Source organism: Schistocerca serialis, chromosome 5 (assembly GCF_023864345.2).
Source record: "Schistocerca serialis cubense isolate TAMUIC-IGC-003099 chromosome 5, iqSchSeri2.2, whole genome shotgun sequence".
Taxonomy (NCBI): Eukaryota; Metazoa; Arthropoda; class Insecta; order Orthoptera; family Acrididae; genus Schistocerca; species Schistocerca serialis.
In genome coordinates, this window is record NC_064642.1 from 540,104,004 (window position 1) to 540,131,599 (window position 27,596).

The 27,596-nt window shown below is 41.6% G+C and overlaps 1 protein-coding gene across 3 annotated transcripts in view; it reads left to right on the forward strand.

Annotated features, from left to right (window-relative positions):
• The first annotated feature begins 7,986 nt into the window (after positions 1-7,986).
• The window catches only part of LOC126481274 (uncharacterized), a 112,168-nt gene continuing 92,558 nt past the window's right edge, over positions 7,987-27,596 (forward strand). Inside the window, exons 1-5 of one of the 3 annotated variants that reach the window (XM_050104906.1) lie at positions 7,987-8,023; positions 9,787-9,906; positions 14,756-15,048; positions 20,763-20,945; positions 26,204-26,483. In XM_050104906.1, the coding sequence (XP_049960863.1) occupies positions 7,988-8,023; positions 9,787-9,906; positions 14,756-15,048; positions 20,763-20,945; positions 26,204-26,228 (657 nt within the window). In that variant the 5' untranslated portion in view covers position 7,987 and the 3' untranslated portion in view covers positions 26,229-26,483. Of the gene's footprint in view, positions 8,024-9,786; positions 9,907-14,755; positions 15,049-20,762; positions 20,946-26,203; positions 26,484-27,596 lie in introns of those variants that run through there. The other 2 variants (XM_050104905.1, XM_050104904.1) reach the window with 2 other exon arrangements.

The following is a 27,596-nucleotide window of genomic DNA, read 5'->3' on the forward strand; positions in this document are numbered from 1 at the left end:
ATCCTTAAACGTAATAATAATGGTATGTGAAGTCACTGCAGTTTAGCAAATTGGGTGGATTATGGTATTGTGGCTATTTCTGTATAAACTCCTGGTTAAGAAACGAACAACTTAGTCACTGATCTACAATGACTATGGATCTTTGATAACATTTGAAATACAGAACGTGTGAGGAAATGAAATTAGTTGATCCATTCTCCTTTACTGACTGCTTCACAGATCAACAAGTTAAGGGATACATTATCATGGCAGCTGCTGCATGCTTGCATATCTGTTAGGTATACATGTGATGCTTGCTGGCCGATGTAGTAGTTAGTGGCCACAATTTGAGGCTGGAATAATGTATTGGCAGGACTGCTATCTTGGCCACTGGTTAGCTCAGATGTGCTTGCCGCTACAACGAAGAGTGGCCAAGAGGTCGTTTCTCCATCTCTCTCGCCCTCCATTAGTGTGATCTGTATGCTGTATGTGGAATTTTCATGGTTGGTAGCTGGCACATGACGTCTGTGAATTGAAGCTTGGTGGCTTTTATTGAGGCTGCAGCTTCCAATGCGGGTGGCCAGTTCTCTCTCTCTCTCTCTCTCTCTCTCTTTGTCTCTCTGCCTTTCTCTCTCTCTCTCTCTCTCTCTCTCTCTCTCTCTCCCTCTCCCTCTCTCTCTCTGCAGCGAGGTATGGTTCTCCATATAGATATTGAATCAGTTGCTGTGGTGAGGCGATAACTCTGCATCAGCTAGATGTAGCTTTATAAATGTTTGAATGGCAGTATGATATGGGAGAAAAAGAGTTTTATGGGGAACATTAATTTGCTATATATACTTAATATACATTTTTAACTGTAACAGTCAAAAATTACAGTCTTTTATTTTGCAATATTTCACAAATATTAAATTCAGCCCGCACTGCATTCAAACCATAGCGGTAACTAAATACTTAGGTATTATGTCTGTAAATTCCGCTTCTATGGATTTATTACTTATGGGACGATAGTAGCATACTTTGGTATTACATGAACATCTGATTATAGATTGTAATTCACTATGCACACGCAGATATCTTACAAAGTCATAGAATACCGCTCTGACATACGACTGCCTGTCTGCTGCGATCACTAATGCATTGTACGGGTCACGCTAGTTCACAACACTTTAGTGATTTAAAAAAAGCAACAAGTCTCCAGGCGTTAATTTCCGCATTCCTTCTCCATATGTATCGATAACGGATATCTTCCTGCCAAATATATGAATGTCGACAGGAGTATGAGATGGGTCATATTTATTTGACAACGGAATTTCGATGTACCCCATCATACTACATGGATATCCTACTCAAACCATGTATATTGCACTTTAGCACCCCATTTAACATTCTTTAGTTTTACTGTAACTACAACTTCAATGTCTTTTTCAGCACCTAACTTCACGTGTTTCGATCTGCTGGCAGTTATGTGATAAGTATTGGTGAAAAAGTAGTATTCTGGAATCATTTAACTGAAGCTTGGTGTATTGAGGAAATCTGGTTGCTGCTTTGAAAGCCCATCGCTGTGCTGCTGCTGCTGTTGAGGTGTATACGCCAGCTGCATTTCCTGATCACAGAATTCAGGTATCTGCTTTTGCTTTGGTGCAGAAACTCAAACAGCTGTGTGTCCTGGGCCAATATCAGCTAGTGTTGACTCCCAGTCCACTTCATCGGGGGGGGGGGGGGGGGGGGGGGGAGGTTTTGCTAGTGAAAAATACAAAAGTCATATTTGCAAATAACACAAATAACACATATAGAAGAATAATAAACGAATAATAATGAGAGAGATGGTGGACTAATATTTACATTAAAACGTTGCAGTCTTACTATTCTATTTGTTCTGTGCAACAGCAGTGCCCGATTTCTGATAACACTTCAAGACGATCTATTTACTGTGGTGTACGTAACTGAAATGACGAGACTCACACAGCTATACTAGAGAGAGCTGGGACGGGACAAGGGACTTGATTTTCCCTCCATTTTTAAGTTACGCAATTGAACTAGATCAATCAGGGGGAGGATGACCATGAATGTGTATTCGTAAGCTCACAGTAGATGGGTGGCCTTCCGTTTTCTGCCATTTTTATTTCGAACAATTGGCCTAGTGGTGTGAGCAGAAACGAGGAAGGAGTTAACTAGACGTGTTGTAGGTATGAAGTTACCTTGTGATCATTTACCGCATGAAATTGCCCTAGAGGCTAAAGGCACAGGTGGCCTGGATAGTGACCTTAGATCGTTAATTGATCTCATACCCACTTTGATACTGCTCAGTTCACGCATATGAAATGAACTGTTAAAGGGAAGGATAAGTGAACTTACCTGAAGAAATACGATATAAAAGTATTGAATTAAGGGCAGCAGAAATCAGTTAGTAAAACTACTTGGGGGCTACGTTAACGACGCTCATTGAAAATGGCTCAGTGTGTCTGAATTTATAGCAAAAGAAAATGTCTCTTTGTATGTCATAATGTGTATTAAAGTGAACGAGTTCATTGTTGACGCGCTTTCCACATTTTACATGCAAGTATTGTTGAGAGACACGTTTTACACGAAAATCAAATTTAGAGTTATTAAAACTTAACTGATGTGGCAAAACAAGATTTGCACTACTGTTATCTTCGAGAAAACAGGCTTCCCTAGAAGCGATTTGTAATGGTCACAGTTTATAACACGGCAATTCTTTGATATGTACTGTAGTTCTTATTGCAAATCGTATGTAGTTAATTAATTTCATGGTTTCAGAATATTCACTCTGCAGTATAAGAACTATCTATTAATGGTTTTCTCCTCTAATTTACCTATTATTCTTCACTCGGCTTGTCCGCTCCAACTGTTAGCATGCAATACTAGTACGAACAGCTAAAGATTGATCAATCAGATTAGACACTGTGTTGAACAGTAAAATGCACTGAGGTGACAAAAGCCATGGGGTAGCGATATACGCATGCACAGATGGCAGAAGTATCACGTACACAAGGTATAACAGGGCAGTGCATTGGTGGAGCTGTCATTTATACTCAGGTGACTCATGCGAAAAGGTTTCCGACATGATTATGTCCGCGCAACGGGAATTAACAGACTTTTAAGGTGGTACGGTAATTGGAGATAGACGCATGGAGCATTGCTTCTCAGAAATTGTTAGCGATGACCCAAAGTGTCAAGAGTGTGCTGAGAATACCAAATTTCAAGCACTACCTCTCACCACGGACAACACATTGGCCAACGGCCTTCACTGAACGACTGAGAGCTGCGGCATTTGCGTAGAGATGTCAGTTCTAATAGACAAGCAACACTGTGTGAAATGACAGCAGAGATCAATGTGGACGTATGAGGAACGTATTCGTTTGGACAGTGCGGCGAAATTTGGCGCTAATGCGCTATGGCAGCAGACGACTGACGCGAGTGTCTCTGCTAAGAGCACGTCGCCTGCAGTGCCTTTCCTGGCCTAAAGGCCATATTGGTTGTACCCTACAAAACTGGAAAGTCATGGTCTGGTCATATGTGTCCCGATTTCAGTCAGCAGGAGCTGTTGGTAGGGTTCGAGTGTGGCGCAGACCCCATGTAACCATGGACCCAAGTTGTCAACAAGGAACTGTGCAAGATGTGGTGCTTGGTATGAAGTGTACTAGATCCTCTGGTAGAACTAAACCTGTCATTGACTGGAAATGTTCATATTAGGAAATTCATAGATTCTGTGTTACCAAACAACGATGGAATTTTTATGCAAGACAATGCGTTATGTGACAGGGTCACAACGGTTCGCGATTGGTTTGAAGAACATTGTGGATAATTAGAGAGAATGATCTGGCCACCCTTATCGCTCGACATGAGTCTCATCGAACATTAACGGGACGTAATCGAGGGACAGTTCGTGCACTGAATCCGTCAGCGTAACACTTTCGCAGTTATGGACGGCTATAGAGGCAGTATGGCTCAGTATTTGTGCAGGGGACTTGCAACGGCTGTTAACTTCTTGCCACATCCATTTGCTGCACCACGCTGGGCAAAAGGAGGTCGGACACATTTTAGGAGATATTCCATGACTTTTGTGACCTTCGTGCATTCTATAATTACTAATTATTTTACTTGTAATATTCATATATTTCTTGTACGTGACATTCTCTCATGAATGATAATTTTATCAACACTTTGCACGCACTCTGACGTCGTCTGTTGTTGCTCCCTTCGCTTCTGTCATCGAACTCACACTGACTTGGAGTCTTTTCAGCCGGATACAGTAACAAAGTTGTAAACTGCTGGAGACAGCATTCAGAGGTGTGGCTGAGATGTACCTTCCAGGTAAGGGTCATTTAAAGACATATCGCTACATCAAAAAATAGTTACTGTAGACTACCTATATTTCCGGAATACGTTTGTCTAGGTAGCATATTTACGTGATTAACATTGCAAGATCACAGGTTAATGTAAGTGCGAGATAATCGATTGAAAATCTGGAATGCTGGTACATTAATAACAGGTCTAAGCGCCAGTATGTCGAATGTAAGCATGCAAACGTGCGTGCATTGTGTGGTACAGGTGACGGGTGCAGCTTTTGAGTTGGAGTTCAATACCTGTTGCACTTGGTACTTCAGTACCGTGAGGTCAACGCTGTTTGTCTTTTGATGATGTGCCCTATTGGAGACAAATCTGGCGATCAAGCAGGCCAAGCTATACCTCGACACTGTGTAGAGCATCTTGCGTTACAACAGCGGTATGTGAGTGAGCGTTATCCTTCTGGAAAACACCCATTGGAATGTTGTTTACGAATAGAAGCACAGCAGGTCGAATCGCCAGTTCTGCAGTGAGAGTGCGTGGGACAACCACAAGAGTGCTCCAGCTGTCATACGGAATCTCAGCCCAGACAATAACACCGACTGCAGGTCCTGTGTGTCTAGTATGCAGACACGTTAGTTGCAGACCCTCAACTCGCCTCCTTCCAACCAATACTCGGCCGTCGCTGGTACCGAAGCAGAACCAGCCTACATCGAAAGACCTCTCGCTTGACACCACTAAAGTCCAAAATGAACGTGGTTTGGGGTTAGTCGAATGCACGCTTACGCTCAGTGAAAGAGGGGTAAAAATAAGCGAACACGTGTCACGGCTTATCCATAAATATTCGACCGTTTCCGAGAAAATAGCGATCAAAATTTTCGCCGTATTTTTACCCCTTTTAGCACACGTTAATTTGAACTGAAGGACCAACACAGTGATTTGGGACGAGGCTTCACTTTTTTGTGCCCCGTGTTCTAAGCCCGATTTTACTTTACTCTGTTTTGTTTATCTATTCATGTTCGTAGAAGGTTACTACAAAAAATTTTCATAATAAGTTAAGGGATATAAGGCCGTTAAATTAATCGTTAACTTATAGCTGCGTCACAATAAGTGTCATACAGCGTTCATGTAATGCATGAGTGTGTATGGTATTTTCAGGCGTTACAATCTTTTTAAATTCTCATACTCTTATATTTCATTCTTAAATCAATTCCTACACTAATACTTGCATTTTCTTCTTATCTTTGTTCTTGAGGAAGATTCGGTGCATTCCCTTGGATGGTACCGATCGTAGAACCATTCTAAACACACATATTCTAAACACCATGAGAATCGCGTGAAGAAAGTTTTGCCACAGTGACTTTACTTCGTATGAATCTCATTTGAAGTTAAAATCGCTAAAGATTTCGCTGCAAACCACGCATAACTGACCATTTTTCCGAAAACTGTCGCCTCCAATTAATTATGAGTCACGAGACGCTACAGGAGCTTCGCCGAAAACAATTTCAAATAATTTTCTCATTTATTTGTATTTTTTTAAATTCGTTCACCAGGCAGAAAGTTGGTAGACGAATAACGACAACGTTATTTCAACATACATTGGAGAAGATTCGAGTAGTGCTCTTCTACGGACATGGATAGATAAATGAAAAACAAAAACAGTAACAATATGCGGGCTTCGAACACAGGATGCAAAACTCGAAGCCGCGAGGCTGGCCACTGTGCCACCTCTACGGTCGAAAATGTCCCACCCTCAAAAAACACATATCGTACTTCGAAAACCTTGACCGTCATTTTCTCAGAAATGTTCGAGATCTGCGGATAAGCTGAGACAGGTGTTCACTTATTTTGATCCCTCTTTCGCAGAGCGAAATTTCTGGGCTTGTATTAAAGGATTACATACTTACTAATCAACACAATACATTTACTAAAATGCAGAGAAAGTAATGGAAAAGATTGTACGTGGGGAAAGTTAGCATTGATTTGGGGATACAGTGACCGACCTATACTTCCACAACTCTCAAGTACCATTCCATTGTGGTCAATGTTTAAAAAACACAATGAAACTTTGGCCACCAGAAATAAATAATGTGATCTGAACTTTTCTTAAGCGCTTTATTAAGTCACATTGAAGAAAAAACCTAGTATGAACCAAAATAAAACCGTGTGTTCCATAATCAAAATCATTAACATAATGAAAGATAGTAGGATGAAGTACCACATATATAACTCCAAATTTAGTTGAGTATAATACTTTCGATGTCATCCATCTTAAACCTAAATCCTCATTTCAACACATCCGGTGCAGTCAGAACTAAAGTTACGTGTTCTTTATTTATCGAGTCAATATCTGACACTTGTGGCCAAACTTCATTTTTTGTTTTGGAGATATTTCGCGCATTTCTTGTTTCGGAGATATTTGACATCACTAGAGCGTTTTAGTTTGCCAATATTAATTACTTTTTCTAGTACAACATTGAACAGTAAGGGTGACAGTTCCTCTCCCAGTCTTTCTGTTCACAATAAATTCTTCTGATGTATGAAACAAATCTACCAATTGATCGCATGTCTTCTGACGTCTACAAATCTGATCATCGTTCGTCTCCCTTGCGCATTTGTAAGAAACAATTAAAAGTAAAATATTTATTGCCATGGTGGAACTATAAAAATTAGGCACAAAATTTGCGAGGAAGAATGTCCCGCTCCGACATAAGTATAACTCACTAAAAGCGAATTATAGTTCTAAAAGAGCTTCGAAAAGTTATTTTAAACCAAACAGATGTGCTGAGAGAATAAAATAAAATGTGTTACCATGGAATTTTTGGAAACAAATCTTTATTTGCGGCCACATAACAAACGTAAATCTGAACGAATTAAATGCATATGAAAGAAATTAAAAATAAAGATATCATTTTCGCTTTAGATTCTAGATGCAAACCAGTGCAGTAGTATTACGGTTGTCACATGTACTGGGTTTCATTTGATCAACTACTGATGTGGATAAGGAGCAAAGCATAACCTAGTTTATTGTGGAGTTTAAAAACGATACTGAACGCAAAGGGAACACATTGTCCCAGAATGAGATTTTTCACTCGACAGCGGAGTGTGCGCTGATATGAAACTTCCAGGCAGATTAAAACTGTGTGCTCGACCGAGACTCGAACTCAGGACCTATGCCTTTTCGCGAGCAAGAGCTCTACCATCTGAGCCACCGAGTCTCGGTCGGGCATACAGTTTTAATCTGCCAGGAAGTTTCGGAACACATTATCGTTTGGTAAACAAAGTAAAGTAGCCATTGTAATGAACGATTGAAACAATGGCAATGATAATACTCTCACATACAATCTTATCGACATTCGTATTATTCTGGAGACTTCGATTTTGCTGTTGTGCAGGAGGCCTACTGGAAATTCACAAAATCTTGCATGTGACTTCAATGTCCTGTGTATTTAATTGTGTATATTACTACTCTAGTAGCACCTGCTCCATGAAATCAAATTATACTTGCGAAAATACAATGATATTCGTAAATGTTTCCTCATACTGCATCAATTGCTTCGATAACAGTTGTCAAAACATCAAAGTGTTCCGCAGCGATTTGTCCGATATCAACGCTATCTCGTAGGTCTCTTGATAACACAAGGGTAGACAAAAGCATTTAAAGCGCTGGTCCAATGCATCCGAAATGATTCAGGCCAACATGGAGCAGTCAACAGGTGTAAAGATTGCCGTTCTGGTAAGTGAGGTTGACCTGACTTGATCAGACATAATACGGCTGTGTTATCTTATCGTTTCACGATACATTGCAAGCTCTGTTAACAACTAGGCCATTAGAGTTAGAACAGTTGCAGAGTTACGTTAACATAAGGGAAGGAAGTTCTAGAATTTATCAGAGCAACTGTGGTAACAATCACGTAGACTGTTGTTGAGGAAAATATGATGAGATGGTAATACGGGCCTATGGCTGTTAACGCCATATCCGTTAATAATAATAATTTAGATACTGTATAATTTGCCGCACAGAGCACTCGGTCATTATCTAATGGATTGCTCCTTGCTCCTGTAAAAAACTTCATTGGTTCCCTAACATAATTTCTCGGGCATGAAAAGTTAGTTTGCATCTAATATGATTACAGCATAATGTTGCTTAAGCTTTCCTGTTGCTTTTCACACCAGCAATTATTATATCTAATGGTTCAAATGGTTCAAATGGCTCTGAGCACTATGGGACTCAATATCTGAGGTCATCAGTCCCCTAGAACTTAGAACTACTTAAACCTAACTAACCTGACATCACACACATCCATGCCCGAGGCAGGATTCGAACCTGCGACCGTACCGGTCGCGCGGTTCCAGACTAAAGCACCTAGAACGGCTCGGCCACACCGGCTGACTTCATCTAATGCTGCTAACTTTTTTGTTGACAGCCAGAACTAATATTTATAGTAGTGTGATAGAAAATTTGGCAGCATTTGGTTTCAGACACTTTTAGGGAAGAGACTGTTGAACTAAATCAGTTGGAGCAGGCAGACGAGTTACATCATGCAAGATGGCATGTTGATTAATGAAAGCATCAGTGCAAAAATATTCATTTTCTTGTACTTACCTTTAGTACACAAAATATTAGTTCAGTGTTATATTCCACAGACTATATTGTCTGATATGCATAAAAATGATGTTATAGTCCATTTTCATTTCGGTAATGCGATTATAACTAACACTTTTTCTGTATTTAAAACTACCATTCTCATCTCAGCGTGGTTACTCAGTACCATACAAACTTGGTTCACGTGAATGTCCAACTAGCACAATGTGAAAGATTTCTTTTATGTTCCGATTCAGCGCACAACAATGAAAATTTTTTTCACTGTAAATTAATAATAGATTAAATAATAACTGAGTTCCCAGTAATTATGACGTACAGAAAACAATACATGCTGCACAAATTAAATGTGTATCTGTCAGCATGTTCATGTGATGTGAATGTTATGCTGGCAACATGTACTGGGGCCACTGAAACTCCAACATAGTGTCAGGGCAGTAAACAGAGTATCCAAAGTTCTACACTTTAAACGTTGGTGATACCAACTAAAATAATCTAAAAACCTGAATAGAAGCTCTTCTAGACGAAACACCGACCGGAAACGCAAAAAAGATAAATATTATGTTCACAAATGTCATGGATTTGTCGATCTCAGAATTTACATTCAACCTAGGGAATAAGAGAACTAATTACATCTAACTTTGCTTAAATATATTCAGTGTTTTGTATTTCATCGCAAAGAAATTTTAGTGTGTCAAAAATGAAACGTAATTTAGTCCATGTACATTGCTCGTCATATACAAGCTAGGTAATATATTTTTCCCAATGAACAGTAGTATTAAGTTATGGGAACAACACATTGCGTATCATTTCAGTAACCGAACCATGAGCCACACTGAAACTGCTGCGGGCTGTTATGGAACACGGTGTAGAGCTCACGCCATTCTCTGTTGCAGCTGCTGTGTGCCGCCCACGCCAGCGCGGCTCTCGGCAAGCTGCCATGGTGGCTCAGACACGACCAACGGGGGGTCTGCACAGCGGCTAGCGAGATTATCTGCAGTGACGACTGTTCACAGGTGAGTTCGCTGTTTCCGACGGTGTGGTGATGGGTAAGGCTCACTCTCTTTCAAAGGGGCGGCCACTTCAGTTGCCTGTGATCTGCTGCTCTGTGTGCTCCACCAGTTACGAGTGGCCATCTCGGTAGTTTATGCGGCGACACTGTTGCTTCTGAACTTCTTTATTATTCAAGTTCGTAGATGTAATGACATAACACATTTGTATGATCGTTAGTAGACTAGCTAGCTGTTGCTAAGTTCAGCAACATAAGCAATTTGTGCGATGTACAGCTGTCGAACTGTACCTACCTTGTCGAGCGATGGCCGTTGAGGGGCCTACACACGAGCAACGCTACGCAGCGCATGGGAAAATCGCAGTAATCGGTCGATGATCGCTGGTCAAATAGAAACCCTACGCAATCTGACGGACTGCATGCGATTCGTGCTTGAAGTATAGCAATACTGCATGCACGAACAGCACGGCTGGTAGTAGCGGTACGTGGCAATAAGCTCGCGACGCGTTTCTCCATTTATCAAGCATGTTTCTACAGTTTTGCTTTGTTTCGGTTTGGACACATTGAGAAATAAATTTACGTTCTAATTTATAGTTATCATGAGACCACGGCTACTCTGAAAAGTGAAGTGGAACGTGGAGTTGCCTTTTATATTGAGGAGTAATACCAAATATAGCCTCCGATTTTGCAGTTGTTAGCATTTTGAAGCTTGTGCTGTAGAAGTGAATTGACGTGAAGCTCATAGTAATAGTTCCAATACAGTGGGATCTGTGTCATGATTTTGTGTTATTTAATAAATAATTATTTGCATTATTAAAGTTTCTAACTTCTAAACAGAATGACACATGTGCCTACCGTAATAAACGTAAGACCTACGGCTATAATAAAACTGGATCGTGTGCACATTCGACTTCATGTGGTCTCCTAATTTCAGGTCGAATAAGTCGTAATATTAGAACGGTCAGACTGATATCGGGTCCTATAACTATAATGGGTGTACAGCTGACCTCATTGGTTCCTTTCACGCCCAACAAACTGTACCATCTGCAGGGGTCCTCACCTGCAAACATACAAGTTGCAATCAATTGTGGCCCTTCCTGGGACACACGTGGGCTAACGATGCACTAATAGCCATAGATGAGCGAGTACGTACTTGGAGCATTACCGTGAATGAACGCCTGTTACACCCCGTACTAAATACCAGTACAGATAGTACAATTTACCAGTCCCAATGTCAGGCGGCCTCCTACACACACATTAAAATTTATCAGACCAGATATTAGGGACAATATGTATCTCTTTCATCATAGGTGTATAATAATTTGATGTAATAATAATCTCAATTTCTGTGGTTTTGCATTGATGATGTAATGCCAAAAACATGAAAAAGAGGTGAACGCACACAATACTTAACAGAGCATTGACGTAGACCAATCGCATGGTGCGTAAACAACATAATGAAATTGACAGTACTGTGACCCCTGTTGTAGTTGCCTATTGCATTCCCTTGCCTTTGTGTGGTCAAGAAGACGTCCAAAGACGCTAACAACATTCTGTAAGGGGTAGTCAAATGAAAGTGAGATGGATGGAATAAAAGTAAGTAAACGTTTACTATTACAAAAGTAACTGCTATAACTGTTAATAGACTTACTGCACTTACAGATAAGACGTCAGTACCTTCATGGAAAATTGTTGCATTTGCCTGCGGAACCATGATTGTGTCTAGGCGTGCATCTCTGCGTCCGAAGGACATAGAAGGCCACGAATATCTTTATTCATGGCTCCTAAAATGTGGAAATCACGTGGATAAAGTTAGAGACTGTGTGGAATATGTGTAAGAGCTCCCCAGCGAAACTTTTGTTCTGTAGTCAAAACCAAAATCTGTTTCCAATACGACACAGATATTTTGCTGGGAAGTCGTGATGTATACCTACAGGCAGTCCATATTTGAAGTTCCAGCTTCAAAACGCTGTAGAAAGAGAACATCTGTTCAGAATAACGTCAGATCTAAATAGTATGTTACTGACGTCGTGAAATAAACACAAACACACATGAAGATTTAAAGAAAATTTTACCAATAGATGGGGCTGTAAACGTCTTAATGTAAATAGGGTCGTCTACAAATTACAAATGAATCGCAATACGATGGCTGTGGTTTGAATTGCGCATTATACCATGCGAACTGATCAACATGACTGACTGCACAGGTTCGGCAGGCAACAGTTGCGGCACTGCTAGTTAGGTAAGCTCATCCGTCACGGTAATGTCCCACCACATAGGATAGAAAAAATCAGTTTTTAATGTCCAGGGGCCAAAAAACGCCTAAAAACCAAATTACACCGATTTCTAACTGTCGTGAGTCCGGTGCAAGACATGTTCAGTATGCTGTCGACCGATTTCTGCCACAAGCTGAAATCGAGAAGCAGCGTGTTCCACAACATATTGTAGTGTGTTTGGGGTCACGTTCAGTATGCGTTGCGCAATAGGCCTACGTGCCTCCAATTCAGCTACGTTCGTAATTGGAACACTGAACACCACAGCCTTCAGATAACCCCACAGCCAAAAGTAACACGATTGAGATCTGATGATACGGACGGCCAGACTGTTGGGAAATCACGGCTGATAACTATAGGATTTTGGGAGTGCCTCTGCAGCAGTCGCTTCTCTGGCTATGCAACTTGCGGAGGAGTGTCATCTTGCATAAAAATTATCCTACCCACACACCTTCGCTGTTGGAGAGCTGGAATGACTTTGGTGCGCAAAAGACCCTCGAGGTGTCTACCAGTGACGATATGGGTAAGAGGACCCGCAGGACACATCTCTTCAGAAAAATTCGGCCCTACGAAAAACGATTTAGTCGACCCGCTCCATACAGTCACGTTTGCAGAATGAAGTGGTGCGGGTTGACGTGCGTGCAAATTTCCCGTTGTCCACATTCTGCAGTCCTGCATATTGACGTGTTCTTGGAGACAGAAATGGCTTCCTCAGTCCACAGAATGTTCCACGGCCATGCGACATGTAATTCAAGAGCGAAAGTTTGTCATCTTGGCTAGTCAACAGGAAGTCACTCCTGAACACGAGTAATTTTGTATGGGCAGTGATGCAACGTATTTCGTGGGATTTTGTATACCGTGCCATCGAAGGCATGTCCAGTGTTCGGGGAACTTCCCGTGCGCGGCATGTCTGCACACCACCTCCCGTCCCGTCCGGTAGTGCGGTGGCCAAATCTTCGAGAGACGTCAAATGAATTGCTTTCCTCCCTCTATCACACTGCACTACAAAAAGAAGCTGTCTTTTCGAAGTTTGTAGTCACTTTCTCCAGACCTTTAGCAGGCATCAAACTAATGCCTTTTTTCATTCTGTTGACTGTCCAGAACCTCTGCATGGCTACTAGCGCACAGTCACCGTTCTTGTAAAAGAGTTGTACCAGCATCGCGCGATCCTTTATGGATGCAGTCATGATGGGCTCCGCTCATCTGTTGGTATGGATGTTCTGGAGCTTATAGCGACCTGTATTGGTCAATTTTTTGTAATTTTTTCCCATGATGTTTCCGTATGCGCGAATAATATGCTATTCAAATTTGACGTTATTTTGAGCAACGTTTCTCTTTCTACAGCGTTTTGATACTGGAAGTTTAATTATGGACAAAAAAAATGGCTCTGAGCACTATGGGACTCAACTGCTGAGGTCATTAGTCCCCTAGAACTTAGAACTAGTTAAACCTAACTAACCTAAGGACATCACAAACATCCATGCCCGAGGCAGGATTCGAACCTGCGACCGTAGCGGTCTTGCGGTTCCAGACTGCAGCGCCTTTAACCGCACGGCCACTTCGGCCGGCAATTATGGACACCTTACACTTCAAGTCATTAGCCGACAGAATTTCATGGACGGCTTAAAACCAGTACCATTCTGAACGCTTGAAATGCGGCAACAACTGCCATTCTCTGTTCTCTTTACAAAAAGAAATAAACGCAATGTCATATATATATTGTCTGATCTTTCAGACACGTCCGAAAGAACTGACACTTTTTGATCTAAAGCCACTGTGAATTAAGACACAGTGGAATTACAAACAATGGCTGCAAGCGGACACTGATGTAAATCAACGGGAAAACTTGAAAATTTGTGCCGGACGGGGATACGAAGTCGGGGTCTCCTACTTAGCAGGCAGATGCGCTTTCCTCTGCGCTAGCCACACACAATGGTCGTCGTGAGTACATAGACTGCTTCAGCATGCCTCCCAACAGACCCAAATACCCACATACTACAAATGTAGTGCCTCCTTGCCCATTATTCTCATTACTCGCGACATTTTGCCGATTCCCGTAACAGAGCCCGATGCGCATCTGCACTGATAAAATCATTGGCCATTCTCGCCTCAGTTACACAAACACACGTGCGCGCGAGTGTGTGAGTGTGAGAGAGATATCAGTGCTGAACTCTTACGGGAATCAGCGAAATGTCTCAGGAAATGAGGATGATAGTCAAAGGGCACTATATTAGTGTTGTGCGATAAGTTGGGAATTCGGGCCTGACGGTAGGTATGCTAAGGGTCGTCCGTGCAGTTCAGAGGACACCTGTGTCCGGATGGCGCAGTGGTCCGAGCATCCAAGTACTGAGCTTGAGCTGGAGACCTGTGTTCGGATCCCTGCCCGGCACGAATTTTCGACTTTCTCCATTGATTTAAATCAAGGCCGACTAGCAAACAACGTCTGTATTTCCTTTGTCTTCTAAAAGCAGTTTCGTTGTGCAGGTATTGGAATTTGTGTGTGTATAAAACTAAAAAAAAATAGGAGTTCTTATTTTCTTATTTTTCTACATGTATTCGAAGTACGTTGCTGTGTTTGTGCAGGTGCTGGTGTGTTTGGGGGATGGTTCAGGCGGCTTCTACGCCACGGTGGTGGCAGTATGCGACTCCAGCGCGGATCAGAAGTGCAGCGCAGAGCAGGCTGCTTGCGTCGCGTCAGCGGACTCTGAGTGCCACTCTTCCCTGCCCGGCGAGGACTTCACGTGCCACGGCATCGGATCCTTCCCTGACCCGTACGACTGCCAGACGTACCACATCTGCACCGGGGTCAACGCAGGTTCTCAACCCGAATCGTGCTCCGGAACTACAGCGTACAATCCTCTGCAAGCAGACTGCAGGTGAGCATATATTTACTGCTCCAAGAATACCTCTCCTTCCCAGAATATTTTGTAAGACTCATTTCGGTGTGAGGGCGACCTTTTGTATTCTTTGTTGGGGTCTTTAGTCCGAGTATGGGTTTGATGAAACTCTTCATGATACTATTCTTTTCTCTGCAAGGCTTCTCGTTTCTGCATGGCTGCTGAAGCCTACATCCATTTGAACGTCTTTACTGCCCTCCTACTAAAATTTTTATCTCCAGTCTTCCATCCGTTACTAATCTGGCGATTAACTGATGCCTCAGTATGTGTTCAATAACCTGTTCCTTTCTTTTATTCAGGTTATGCACTATATTTATTATTTCAATTCAGTTCAGTAGCTCCTCTATGGTTATGTGATGTACCCATCGAATCTGTGGCACTATTCTCTAGCCTCACATTTCGAAACCCACTAGTCACCTCTTACTTGAATTGCTTATCGTTGACGTTATTTCCCTATAAGGCTACTCTGCAGACTAATTCCTTCAGAAAAGGCCTCCAAAGTCGAACAAGTGCAGTTATAAGTTATCTTAGTAAATAAACGAGATAAGATTATGTTAATGTGTAGCTGTTTGCTTTACTTCTAGATTGTCTCTTTGTACATGTATGTCTCTTTATGAATGTAAGCTGTTGCATACCAAAAATTCCATTCATAGAGAAGAAATATGTGCATAAGTTAACCTCACGTTCAGTTAAGAACTAAGTCTGTGTTCGAGAGTGAGAAGCAAATCTGACTTCCTTCCTTCTTCTTCTTCTTTTTTTTTAAGAGACTCTGTACTTAAATGAGAATAATTAAATTCAGTGCTGTTAATTGACCCTGTGAAGCAACTGAAAACGTTGAGATACCACTCTTGTAGAAAAAGGTGAAAAGGTGTGTCTCAAATTCTGAGTTGCTGCTAACTATAGATAATTGTGGTAGTGCTATACGATCTCTTAAACATACGCTCTGAAAACTTGGTTCTCCTAAAATTTATCTCTCATAAAAAGGAATGTTCATCAGCTAATGGGACCTTCAAATGACGTGTGATAATCTGAGATACTGTCTAGATAAAATTTCTTCTCAAGAATCTGTATTAAAAAAGAAGAACATCTCATAAAAGTTCTTTATTTCGTTTACAAAATTTCACCACTTGAAGCCTTAGAAAGCTGTAAGGAAATATTGAATTAATAACGTCATGTCAACAATGGGAAAACACAAAAAGTAACTTAATATGAAAGGTTATTCTAACACAAAATGATTAAATTCTTTTTGCCTTTTCAAATCCATTAACACTGACTGTGAAATAACTTTATAAAATAGCCAATCCTGTTGGAGGAACAACCGCAAATGAACATTATACTAGAGGTTGAAAATACCGCTACAGTTGTAAAGTTCTTTTGATTATCATACGTCCACTGCTGCGCTCTGGGGTCACAGCACCAAGTTACGGCACCTGAAGATGGGCGTATAAGAGCGCGAAACCGGTCGTGTGATAATAAATAGAACGTTACAGTTGTAGCGGTGGTTTCAACCTCTAATTTAAAAAATAGCAAGAAATTCTTGATTTGGATGTCTGTGTTGAACCAAGAATGCCTAACAAAATGCTGCCTCAATAAAGTAAAATACGTTCATTCGTTACCTTAAATACCTGTCTTCTCAAAATAAATCTATCTTAGTAAATCCATATCATTCAATGCATAATGATAATATTCCGTTTACAATAATAATATATTCCATCAGATCAATAAAATGACTCCCAGGGGCACCATCGCTTCTGACGAGTCTAATCCTTTCACAGTTACTTCATATGTTGTAAAGCCCTCGCACAACTGTCTCACGAAGCGGAACCGAGAATGTTATGCCAGGAGTTCGCAAACGTGTGATATTTTTGCCACGTTATCCAATTATGAAGTGCTTCACAATAATAAACTGTTACGTTGCGAGGCGGTAACCGTTATCTTCCGAGGAGTCAATTATTTCGTCCTCACTGATGATGGTAAGTGGGTGGAAGATGGCCAAACGGTCTGTCGCCTTAATAAACTGGACAGGCAAGAAAAACATTACTTGTCGCAAGTTCACTTTCAACCTCTGGTCGAAGAAACACTACACTTTTGACAACTTGTGACAGCCGTGGCTAGCTATAAGCAGAGGACCAATCGTTCGTGCGCCTAGGTGCAGAGAATGTTTGTCGGTAGGGCTAGCTATCGACAGCTCTGTGTAAAGTTCGGCACCAACTAGTGACACGGAAGTAAACCCTACTGGAAGTAATCCTGAACTAGAAGACTGGTGTCCAGGTGCCCGCTGCTTGTAGAACCGTCCTGGATGTTTTCATTGGTCGGCGGACTGGAGTTTCTTCGTTGGTAGCGATGTCCAAAGCGCTGCTCGTGGCGCCCGCAGGAAACTTAAGAGTCGCCGACTCCGGCAATATCGAGAAGTTACAATGCTTCAGAAACCAACCAATGAACCGCGATACTACACGTACTCTCAACTATACGAAAATATTTGTATCGTCCCGCAGTGTAACATAGCTTAAAGCTTCTATGACATTTGGCTCAGTCAAAAGTAAAACCCCAGCAGCAAACATGCATTGTCCAACATAGAACTCTTCCTAGAACAGGTCATGTTGGCGTGTTATACACTCAAGGTTGAGTTGTAATTAAAGAGCCGCTTTCACCTCCCAAAGCACAGGATAATAGGACAACTTAGTCCCGAAACTTGTCGCATAAAAGTATCACACATTTTACGACTTGTGGCGTAATACTCTCGGTACTGAAGTATACGCAAGTCTTAGAAGGCCGTGTACTGCCATTCCTTTGTTCTCTCATTAATTTCATGTACAATAGTAAAAGCGTGCGCACATCGAAAATACTGCAGTTATTGCAGTAGGAAGAATTGTCCATTTGCTAAAGTATTGTACAGAAGCCATACTAAAAGGCATGCTCCGATACGGCAACTGAGAAGACGCCTGTGTCATTGCTTCCCAGGATCCTACAATGCCCTTGTTTAGTGAACTATGTGAATACACGGATTGTCCGTTGATGCTGCTTTTGCAAGGGGCTCTAATTTTCATTCACATTAAGTAAAAGTATACAAAAAAGAAATTTTGCGATTCAGAGACACTGTAGTAGTTGGTAACAGGACACTATAATAGCTCAATTGCATGACAAGGAAGGAAAACAGCCGACGACTTCTCTAAATAATAGTACATTTAAATAATTCAAAGCAGTTATTTGTGCACTGCTCATTTCCCCACGTTGACGCATCTCACTACGGCGATTCCATACAAGAGACTGGCACTCACTCACTCTCTCTCTCTCTCTCTCTCTCTCTCTCTCTCTCTCTCTCTCTCTTTACTTCACTGGAGAGTGAAACGCCATCTGGTACTAGTTCTAGACCACCTGCACCTCTCCAAAGCGAGCTAGGAGTTCTTTAAGAGCGGACAATTAACATTTTTTTAGTGAGTGCGCTCTTAGAAGTGGATAGAATTCTTATACTCTCGGTGGCGCATATTTCAGTGGAATGGAATCAGTGGCAAGTTTCAACTTTTGAGCTGTCCTTTATATTGTGGTTGGGTAGCTACATCGATAGGCTTCTGTTGCATTTAGCGAAGAAGAATATCTTGTTTCAGTTCTTCTTGTGACTACATTCGGTAATGAATTATTGTGTGTTGCACGTAGCCGGAATCGAGTAATTATTTCTTTAATTTCATAAGATAACACTTTTTTCAATTTATTGCCATATTAGAGCAAATTTTTACGAAAAAGCGTTCATTTTTCAGTGGCGTGTGTTGAGTATTTTTTCACAAGCACCACTCACTTTCACTTATTTCGTACACGTAATTTCGAGGTACAGCTCCTTACTTTGTCGTTGGTGGTTATCCACTTTTTTCCGGTTCTACTTGGACTATTGTGAACAGTTTTGGTGATATCGTTTGCCCTTGCCTGACTCTTTGATCATTTCTGAATTCACTATTTCAACCCAGTCCAAAAGAAGCATCAGTATTAAAGTAAACGTTGTTGCGGTTATAGTCTTCAGCTCAAAGACTGGTTTGATATGTTTCTCGAACTTAGTCTCTCTTTTGCAAGCCTCTTGATCCCTGCATAGCTATTGCAATTAACATCCACTGGAACAATCAGACATGTCGCCTAAATATTGTTCCCCTTTGGACAGTAAGAACCGGTGATACACTCGTGGACTGTTCAATCGAGGAATATATTGTTCCAGTTTTGGTGAGATGTTTTGTGTTGCATACATTCTTTAAATTCCTTTGCATTTACAGGTGCTATTATTCTATTTATTGCTCGAAAAGTTTTGTAAGTCTAATTTGTCATTCCTTTCGGAATGTTCTAGCCACTCTTGACAGCTGAAATGTAGGAAGTATAATTTGCATTTGAAGTAAAGTACATGTACGCACCAAATTGGAAATGTACTACATATTGAGTTTTGGTTCATATTTGTTAATTGCACGTATGGTCAATCAGTTGTGACATGCCCCTCGTCTGCAACATACCGAGCAATCGAAACTGAAAATTACCGATATCGTTGCAGGTGACTTACAGCAAAGGGCTACGGCAAAAGAACCGACGAGGATACGTTATAAACGTCGTATAGCACGAAACAAATAAATAACACATTATTATTTGACACTGTCAAATCGGAAGGCTGGCGATCTGTTACGATAAAATGTGTGGATAAAAACCATACGTCAGAATCGCTAAAATTTCAGTACTGATGACCAGTTTCAGCTCTTTGACAAGCCACCTCCGTATTAATGAAAATTATTGCTTAATTCAATGTCTGAACTCCAAGAAATACGCATCGTCTTAATCTTTTGAGCTGTATCGGTCTTGTTGTCACGTACACAGCAAAGAGAGTCGGCATTATCACATAGTTTAAAACGTTAGGCATACACACAATTTTAAAATAAAAAACAGTTATTATGTTTACTTAATAATGACAATAATGGCATTCCTGCAGGTATGCTGGATGACGTAAACAAAGCCGATCGAGATACGTAGAAAGGGAGGAGAAAGGAAAATTATGCTTCAATGTTTCGTGGACGAAGATGTTAGAGACGGTGCAGAAATTCGGTGTGGGGTAACATGGGGATTGAACTATATTATTTTCAAGGGAATCGTCATGCCATTTGGTAAAGCTGTTTAGAGAGACCATGGGAAATCTACAACTGGATGACAGATGCGGCATTCAACAACGGTTCTTCCAAATGTAGGTCCACTGTAGTTAATATTCTTCTGTCACGCTTGATATGAAAAAAGGAATAGTGCTAGAAGATGATGGTCTATTCGTGAAAATTATTACAAGTGGAAGAATAATAAAACATAATGAACTTACAAAATTGATTGCACAATGAGTGCCGAGGAAGACAATTCACGAAAAATTCGCAACAACAGCACAGGAAGAAACGTAGGCTTTTAATCAAACGAACAAACTCCCTTAAAATGTTGATACAGCTTACCAATTTTAACAACTTTTGGGCCACTTCAATAGAATGTGTGATTAGATAACGAATTAGTGATTCCTAAATGAGTAACATCAAAAGCCTTTCCACGTGTAAAATTTTTTCTGGTGTAATGCAGCATTTGTTACAGTATTCGCCATACCTACAGGTAACTGCAGTTTCATAATCTCTGAATTATGCTTCTGATGTGATGTGGTCCGTAACTCATTTAAATCAAATCTCGCTCTATGTTGACAGCCTGACGACATCCGACCGAGTCTGCACGGAAGGCCCCATCACGCCTTGTACGCAGCTGGGACAGGTGGGCATTGTCCCAGAGAACCCAGCCATTTACTACATCTGCATACAGAAGGCAGATGGCATGTCTCCGGAAATGTACAGGTGTCCTGGCAGTCAGATCTTCGACGTTGCCACTGCTGCGTAAGTATCCATAACATTTAAGAGACCGAAACATAGTCTCTTGGTATTCAGTTTGGCGTTAATCACTCTTTTTGTGTACTGATGAAGTGCATAAAATCTACAATGTAAACAATGTGTCATTTTTTGGCAAAGATGGTGGCAATGTTATAACCGATCTTTTTTCACTTGTTGGTAGAGAGGACTTTAGAAGCAAATTTGACTATAAGCATTTGTTGAGGAACCACCACAGATTCACTCATGAAAGTCACACTTGAGCTACGCATGGAATTAAAATCGTCCGGAAAGTTTGCTTCATAATGCTGGTTACAGCCCTTACTGCTCAATATTCACCGAGGTCACAAAAGTCTTGGGATACCTCGTAATATCGCATCGGGCCTCCTTTTTCCCGGTGTAGCGCAGCAACTCGACATGCATGGACTCAACAAGTCGTTGGAAGTTCTCTTCAGAAATACTGAGCCTTGTTATCGCTGCGGTATAGCCGTCCAAAATTGCGAAAGTGACCGGTGCAGTATTTTGTGCACGAACTAACTTCTCGATTATGACCCATAACTGTTCGATGGGTCGCGAAATCATTCCCTTGAACTGTCCAGAAAGTTCTTCAAACCAATCGCGAGCACTTGTGACCCACTGAGATGGCGCACTGTCGTCTATACAAATTCTATTGATGTTTGGGAACATGAAGACCATGAATGACTTCAAATGGTCTCCAAGCAGCCGAATATAACTATTTCCAGTCAAAGATCGGTTCAGATGGACCGCAAGACTCAGTCCACTCCATGTAAACACAGCCAACACAGTTACGCAGTCACCACCAGCTTGCACAATGTCTTGTTCAAAATCCATGGCATCGTGGGTCCTGCACCACGGTCGAATCCTACAGTCAACTCTTACCGACTGAAATCGGCAATCATCTGACCATACCACGGTTTTTCAGTTGTCTGGGGTCCAACCGACATGGTCAGGAGCCCAGTGCAGGAGATGCAGGCGATGTCTTCCTGTTAGCAAAGGCACTCGCGTGTCATTAGCTGCCGTAGCCCATTAAAGCCCAATTTCGCTGCCCTGTCCAGAAGGATAAGTTCGTCGTACGTCCTATGTTGATTTCTGAGGATATTTCATGCAGTGTTGCTTGTCTGTTAGTACTGCCAGTTCCATGCAAAACCTGCCACTCTCGACCGTTAAGTAAAAACCGTCGGTCACTACGTTGTCCGTGACGAGAGGTAATGCCTGAAATTTGGTGTTCTCAGCACACTCTTGACGCTGTGGATCTCGGAATATTGAAGTCCCTAATGATTTCCTAAATGGAACGTCCCATGCGTCGAGCTGCTACTACCATTCAGCAATCAAAGTCTGTTAATTCACGTCGTGCGGCCACAATCACGTCGAAAAACTTATCACATGAATCACCTGAGTACAAATGACAATTTTGCCAGTGAATTCCCCTTTTACACCTTGTGTATGCGATACTACTGACAGCTGTATATGTCCATATCGCTATCCCAGGACTTGTGATATGTCAATCTACACTGTGTGGAAAAACAGAGGCATCCATAAGGGAGGGAGAAAAACAAGTTAAACTTTATAGGTTGATATGGTTTGTGATGTTATTTCGGTCGCAGGTTCGAATCCTGTCTCGGGCATGGATGTGTATGATGTCCATAGGTTAGTTAGGTTTAAGTAGTTCTAAGTTCTAGGGGATTGATAACCTCAGATGGTAAGTCCCATAGTGCTCAGAGCCATTTGAACCATTTTTGTTATTTCCGTGATTACTAAATCGAGTTACATCTACAAAGAACTTGGCAACATGACCCGAACTGACGTCGAATTCCCTCTGGCCTGGGTTAATTCACTGATCCGTTGGAGTAAGGTGTTGTAAAGCCATTGTATTCTCTCCCGAGGCAAGCTGACCAACGGTCTTGGTATCCTGGGTACTGCCGATGGGACGGACGTCGGATTCTTCCCTCAAAAGTTGTGTGGTGGGTAAACCTGTGAATCGTGATGACCATGGGAATAGCCGGCCAGTATGGCCGAGCGGTTCTAGGCGCTTCAGTCCGGAACCACGCGACCACTACGGTCGCAGGTTCGAATCCTGCCTCGCGCATGGATGTGTGTGATGTCCTTAGCTTAGTTAGGTTTAAGTAGTTATAAGTTCTAGGGGACTGATGACCTCAGATGTTAAGTCCCATAGTGCTCAGAGCCATTTGAACCATGGGAATAACTCAGCATCACGCAGCCGGTTCATATAGACATCCGCCGAGTGTGGACATTCATTGTCCTGTTGAAAAGTGGCGCCAAGATACTGTCACTTGACAGGTAACACATGAGGTCCGTGTCGCACTACTCTGTCGTCACAGTTCCCTCAGTTACCACTAGCCGTGGTCTGAAGTCATACCCAAACGCCTCCCACAGCATGACGGCAGGTGTAGCTCCGTTGCGCCTTTCCTATTCTTCCGAAGAGTCAGATCTCTCCTCAGATCGCCGTCATACTCGCCGACGATGGACCTCCGGGGTATTGTGAAACCACGGTATATCGCTGCACACTATGCGACGTCATTCGTCAGCAATCAATGCCCATCGCTCACTGCAAACCACTAAATATGCAGCCATTTGTGCTGTGGTGTCAACAGCAGCAGACGCATCGGACGCTAATTCCGTAGTCCGGCTGCTGCCCATTGCTTGTACTCTGATGGCAGGCACAGATGTGAACTGGTTGCGATGTAGTTTGTGCACAATAGCGCGATCCTCCCTTGTGGTGGTCGCATATTGTCGACGGGGATCTTGAAAGTGCGTCTCCCTGCCTTCACGTTCCTATGCAGCCCAATGTCGGGCCCCTGTCACACCGGAACGCCACACAAATCTGATTACTGAGTGAACCAACAAGCCGGCCAAACGGAGACAAACAATGAGGACCCTTTGAAACTCTCCCCAGCTATGATAACGCAGTCTCATTCGAGTAACTTGCATCTCCGTTTCTTCTTAGTCATCCCTCAGCTTCTGACGCTGTTCGTGCCCTTTATACAACCTACCAAATCTCACTGCAGTGATAAAGACGAATTACACAATTGCCTTGTCATGACCTCTCACACAGAATGGCAACGCTAATCAGTTACATACCCTTTGATGATGTGTAACGATCACGAAGGTACGTTGACATCTGACAATGTCTTCTGTGTGCTTCATTGATGGCATAGAATGCGCCTCGCTAACAGAGTTCATTTGTACAGTCATTGAAGGTCCTCTACTGAATGATGTCGTGATTTAGTTGTTATTTGAAATATTATATTTGTTGCAGTAGTATATAATATTTGTTTTGAATTATTTTCGATTTTGTCTGCCATCTTTTTGTGACTGGGTACGCATTTCCGCAAGGTGCAGGGCGGTACAGTATTTATCGGACTGACTGTTCGACAGTTGTCTATTTTTTAATTAGTCTCTGGAAAACAAATCATCCAAAAATTGATGGCTCTATGCGCACAACAACCAACTCGCTAAATGTCTTGCCATCCCATCCAATATGAAATTTCCACACTATATTTAATTATGGGAACGTCAAACCACGTAATAAGAAAAGTAAAATACAAATATTCTCAAACTATTAATTGAAAATCAGGTAGCTCTTGTACAGCAAAGTGGTGGATTCCTTCCGTGTGAACTGCGGCTATGTAAAAAATGCGTGCTATGTGCGTCTCTGACTGTCACTGTTATAAATTACTACTCTGACCTTGGGCGATGCGAGCAACAAATCTTCAAATAAATTAAAAGGATTTGTGAATTTTTTTTTTTTAAATTTGTGGTAAGTTCCTATGGGACCAAACTGCTGAGGTCTTCGGTCCCTAGGCTTACACACTACTTACTCTAACTTAAATTAACTTACGCTAAGAACAACACACACACCCATGCCCGATGGACGACTTGGACCTCCAGCGGGGGGAGCCGCGCGAACCGCGGCAAGGCGCCTCAAACCACGCGGTTACCCCGCGCGGCGGCTTCCTGGGATATTATAATAATTTCTATTGCAATTACTATTATTCTTCCCTTCTATCTCCCTTGTCTCTGTGTGTGTGTGTTTCCTCTTTTATACGTTTCTTGGTTCAAGCACTTCTGTTGTCAAAATAGTTGAACATAGGGTCTACATGGGTGGTTCCCTACCTTTCTGAGACCGTTAAATGAGTACAATCAGGTATTCACTAGTGCCTCACCCCCTCTCGGCCCCCCTGCATTCAAGCATCTAACTGAACTTAAGAATCAAAAAGAATTTTCTTTGAATATTTTCATTTTTAAAATGATAAAAGATAAATGATATTTAGTTTCTGTAGGTGTTTTATTAAACCTTCAACTAATGAATCAATGAGTAATGACGGGGCGTGAGTCGTGCTTGGGCAGCTCAGTTGGTAGAGTACTTGCCCGCGAAAGGCAAAGGTTCCGATTTCGAGTCTCGTTCCGGCACACAGTTTTGATCTGCCAGGAAGTTTCATATCGGCGCACACTCCGCTGCAGAGTGAAAATCCCATTATGTATGTAGTTTTATCTTGAGACTAAAATTAAATAATTATCTACTCACCAGCTGCAAAAATTTTATTTTTGTTTCTTAAGAAAGAATGTTTCGCCCAACTGCTTTTAGGTATGTGCAGTAGTGTGCAATAGCAACATTTATTATAATTTTGAGTCGTTAGGTTTATTAATGATGTGCTTTGTAGGAACTCATTAGAAGTATTATTTATAGCTATGTTCTACGTGCATTCATTGCCTCTTCTGTTAGCACTTCTGGACTCAAACTTACTTGCGTAAAGGTTTCTGTTGTACTGCATTATACTACAGTTTTAGCAGTGAACTTGAAACTGCTGTAGCCACACAACAGCTCTGTACCAACATACTTTGGTGTTATATTTAGAAGAAGTGCATCATGATCTTTCTTTTTTTCGATTCTGTTCATCGTTTGTACCGAGATGTTCCGTATATAAACTCTTTTATGACGTACTGAATCTGTAAAAATACGTTATCGCAGTGAATATAGTATCGTTGCCTCTGTTTCAGAAAACACCACTTTGATATATTGAGTAGCATTTGAAACGTTAGGGGTGTTATGACTCTACCGCCGCTGTAGATAGTGCATAACTGAGTTTTGTGCTGTGTGACGAAGTAACAGTTAGCTGAAGCACTCACTTAGGCAGCGACGTATGTGAGCGCTGTTCAGTTTGTGTATGCTCCAGCACACAGATCTCCACGTTCTCTGTGTCGACATTATAGCTTTTCTTTTGCAGGTGTGTTGACCCCGCTTTGAAGTAGATGCGACCGTAAACGGTAGGGCAGCCATCGGCAAGAAACCACGACCCAGATTCCAAGCACGCAACATGATGACGTGATTAAGTATGTCGATCGAGTGGATTCGCACTGCATGCAGTGTTGATTTATCTCACATCTCATACCCATTGGGCCTATGATTCGCTCATATGAAGCACTTTCGTCTGAACAAGTGCTATATTTATTTAATTGTATCTTTCAGTTACTAATTTTACGAGAGCATATTATTTGAAGTCTAGAGACTAAAGTGTTTCATTATTTTTATATTTATCTTGGCTGTGTTCATCAATGTTGCAATAAAATTTAAGAAATCAACAATATTGTGTCGTGCTTTATTTTCACATACCGGAAACTGATTATGTTTGTGGAAACGGAACCTATCGTAAAAAAGTAATTAACCAGTTCGGGAAATTTAATTTCAACAGCAATTATGATCAGAAAGAAATGATTAATGGTGAATGCAAGGTAGTACAACAGACACTTCCAAAATTACATTGCTGTCCATTAAAATCGTATCACCGTAACGCATGCAATACATATCGAAACATAATGAAGTGTTCTACGTCGTTGTATTTCGACAGCTCAACCATACGATGTTGGTGGAAGTAACATCACCTTTGTTCTACATGTAGGAAAAGATTACACAGTGGGCTTACTGTACCGAAAATACGTTTTAATGTTGGTCGGTTGGGAGAAAATAGTGTTTTGTCTTACACAAGAAGGAGAAACGTTTATCAGCACCTCCTGGAACCCATCAGTGGATAGCGTGTGGCTTATCAAGACTATCGTTCCGGGATACTGTTGCTCAGGTAGTACTGCTGCTAGAATAAGTGTCAAGGTACGAGTGCCATTGAAACAAGGAATCGATGGGTTCAGCAGAACCATACACAACATCATGCAAATCTCAATAGTTTGAGAGCACAGAAAGGAAATCTTATTTACGGCTCTTATGTAAAGAAACACCAGCTGTCACTTTCGAGGTCACCCACACCCCTCCCCAGGAGAAAAGAGCCATTGTTCTCTTTATATAAATAAACCCATAGCCGTTTGTACTATCCTCATAATGAAATAAAATGACATTACTGCTATGTTTAGACAATTCTAATTTAATACTCAAATGTAAACACACTGCTCACTTGGCTGTGGCTCTCTGTAAACAATGACTTCACTGGGCCCTGGTCATACATAAACAAACCACAAATTTGTGTTCTGAAGTTATGATTAGCAAGTGTATTTTATGATCCTATGACCCTATTGTAAATGAACTCTGCGCCAGTGCTCTTATCGACTCCCAAAGAACCATTTTATTACTTTCCATTAGCCACCTCCTCCCCTCTCATCCCTCCCACTCCC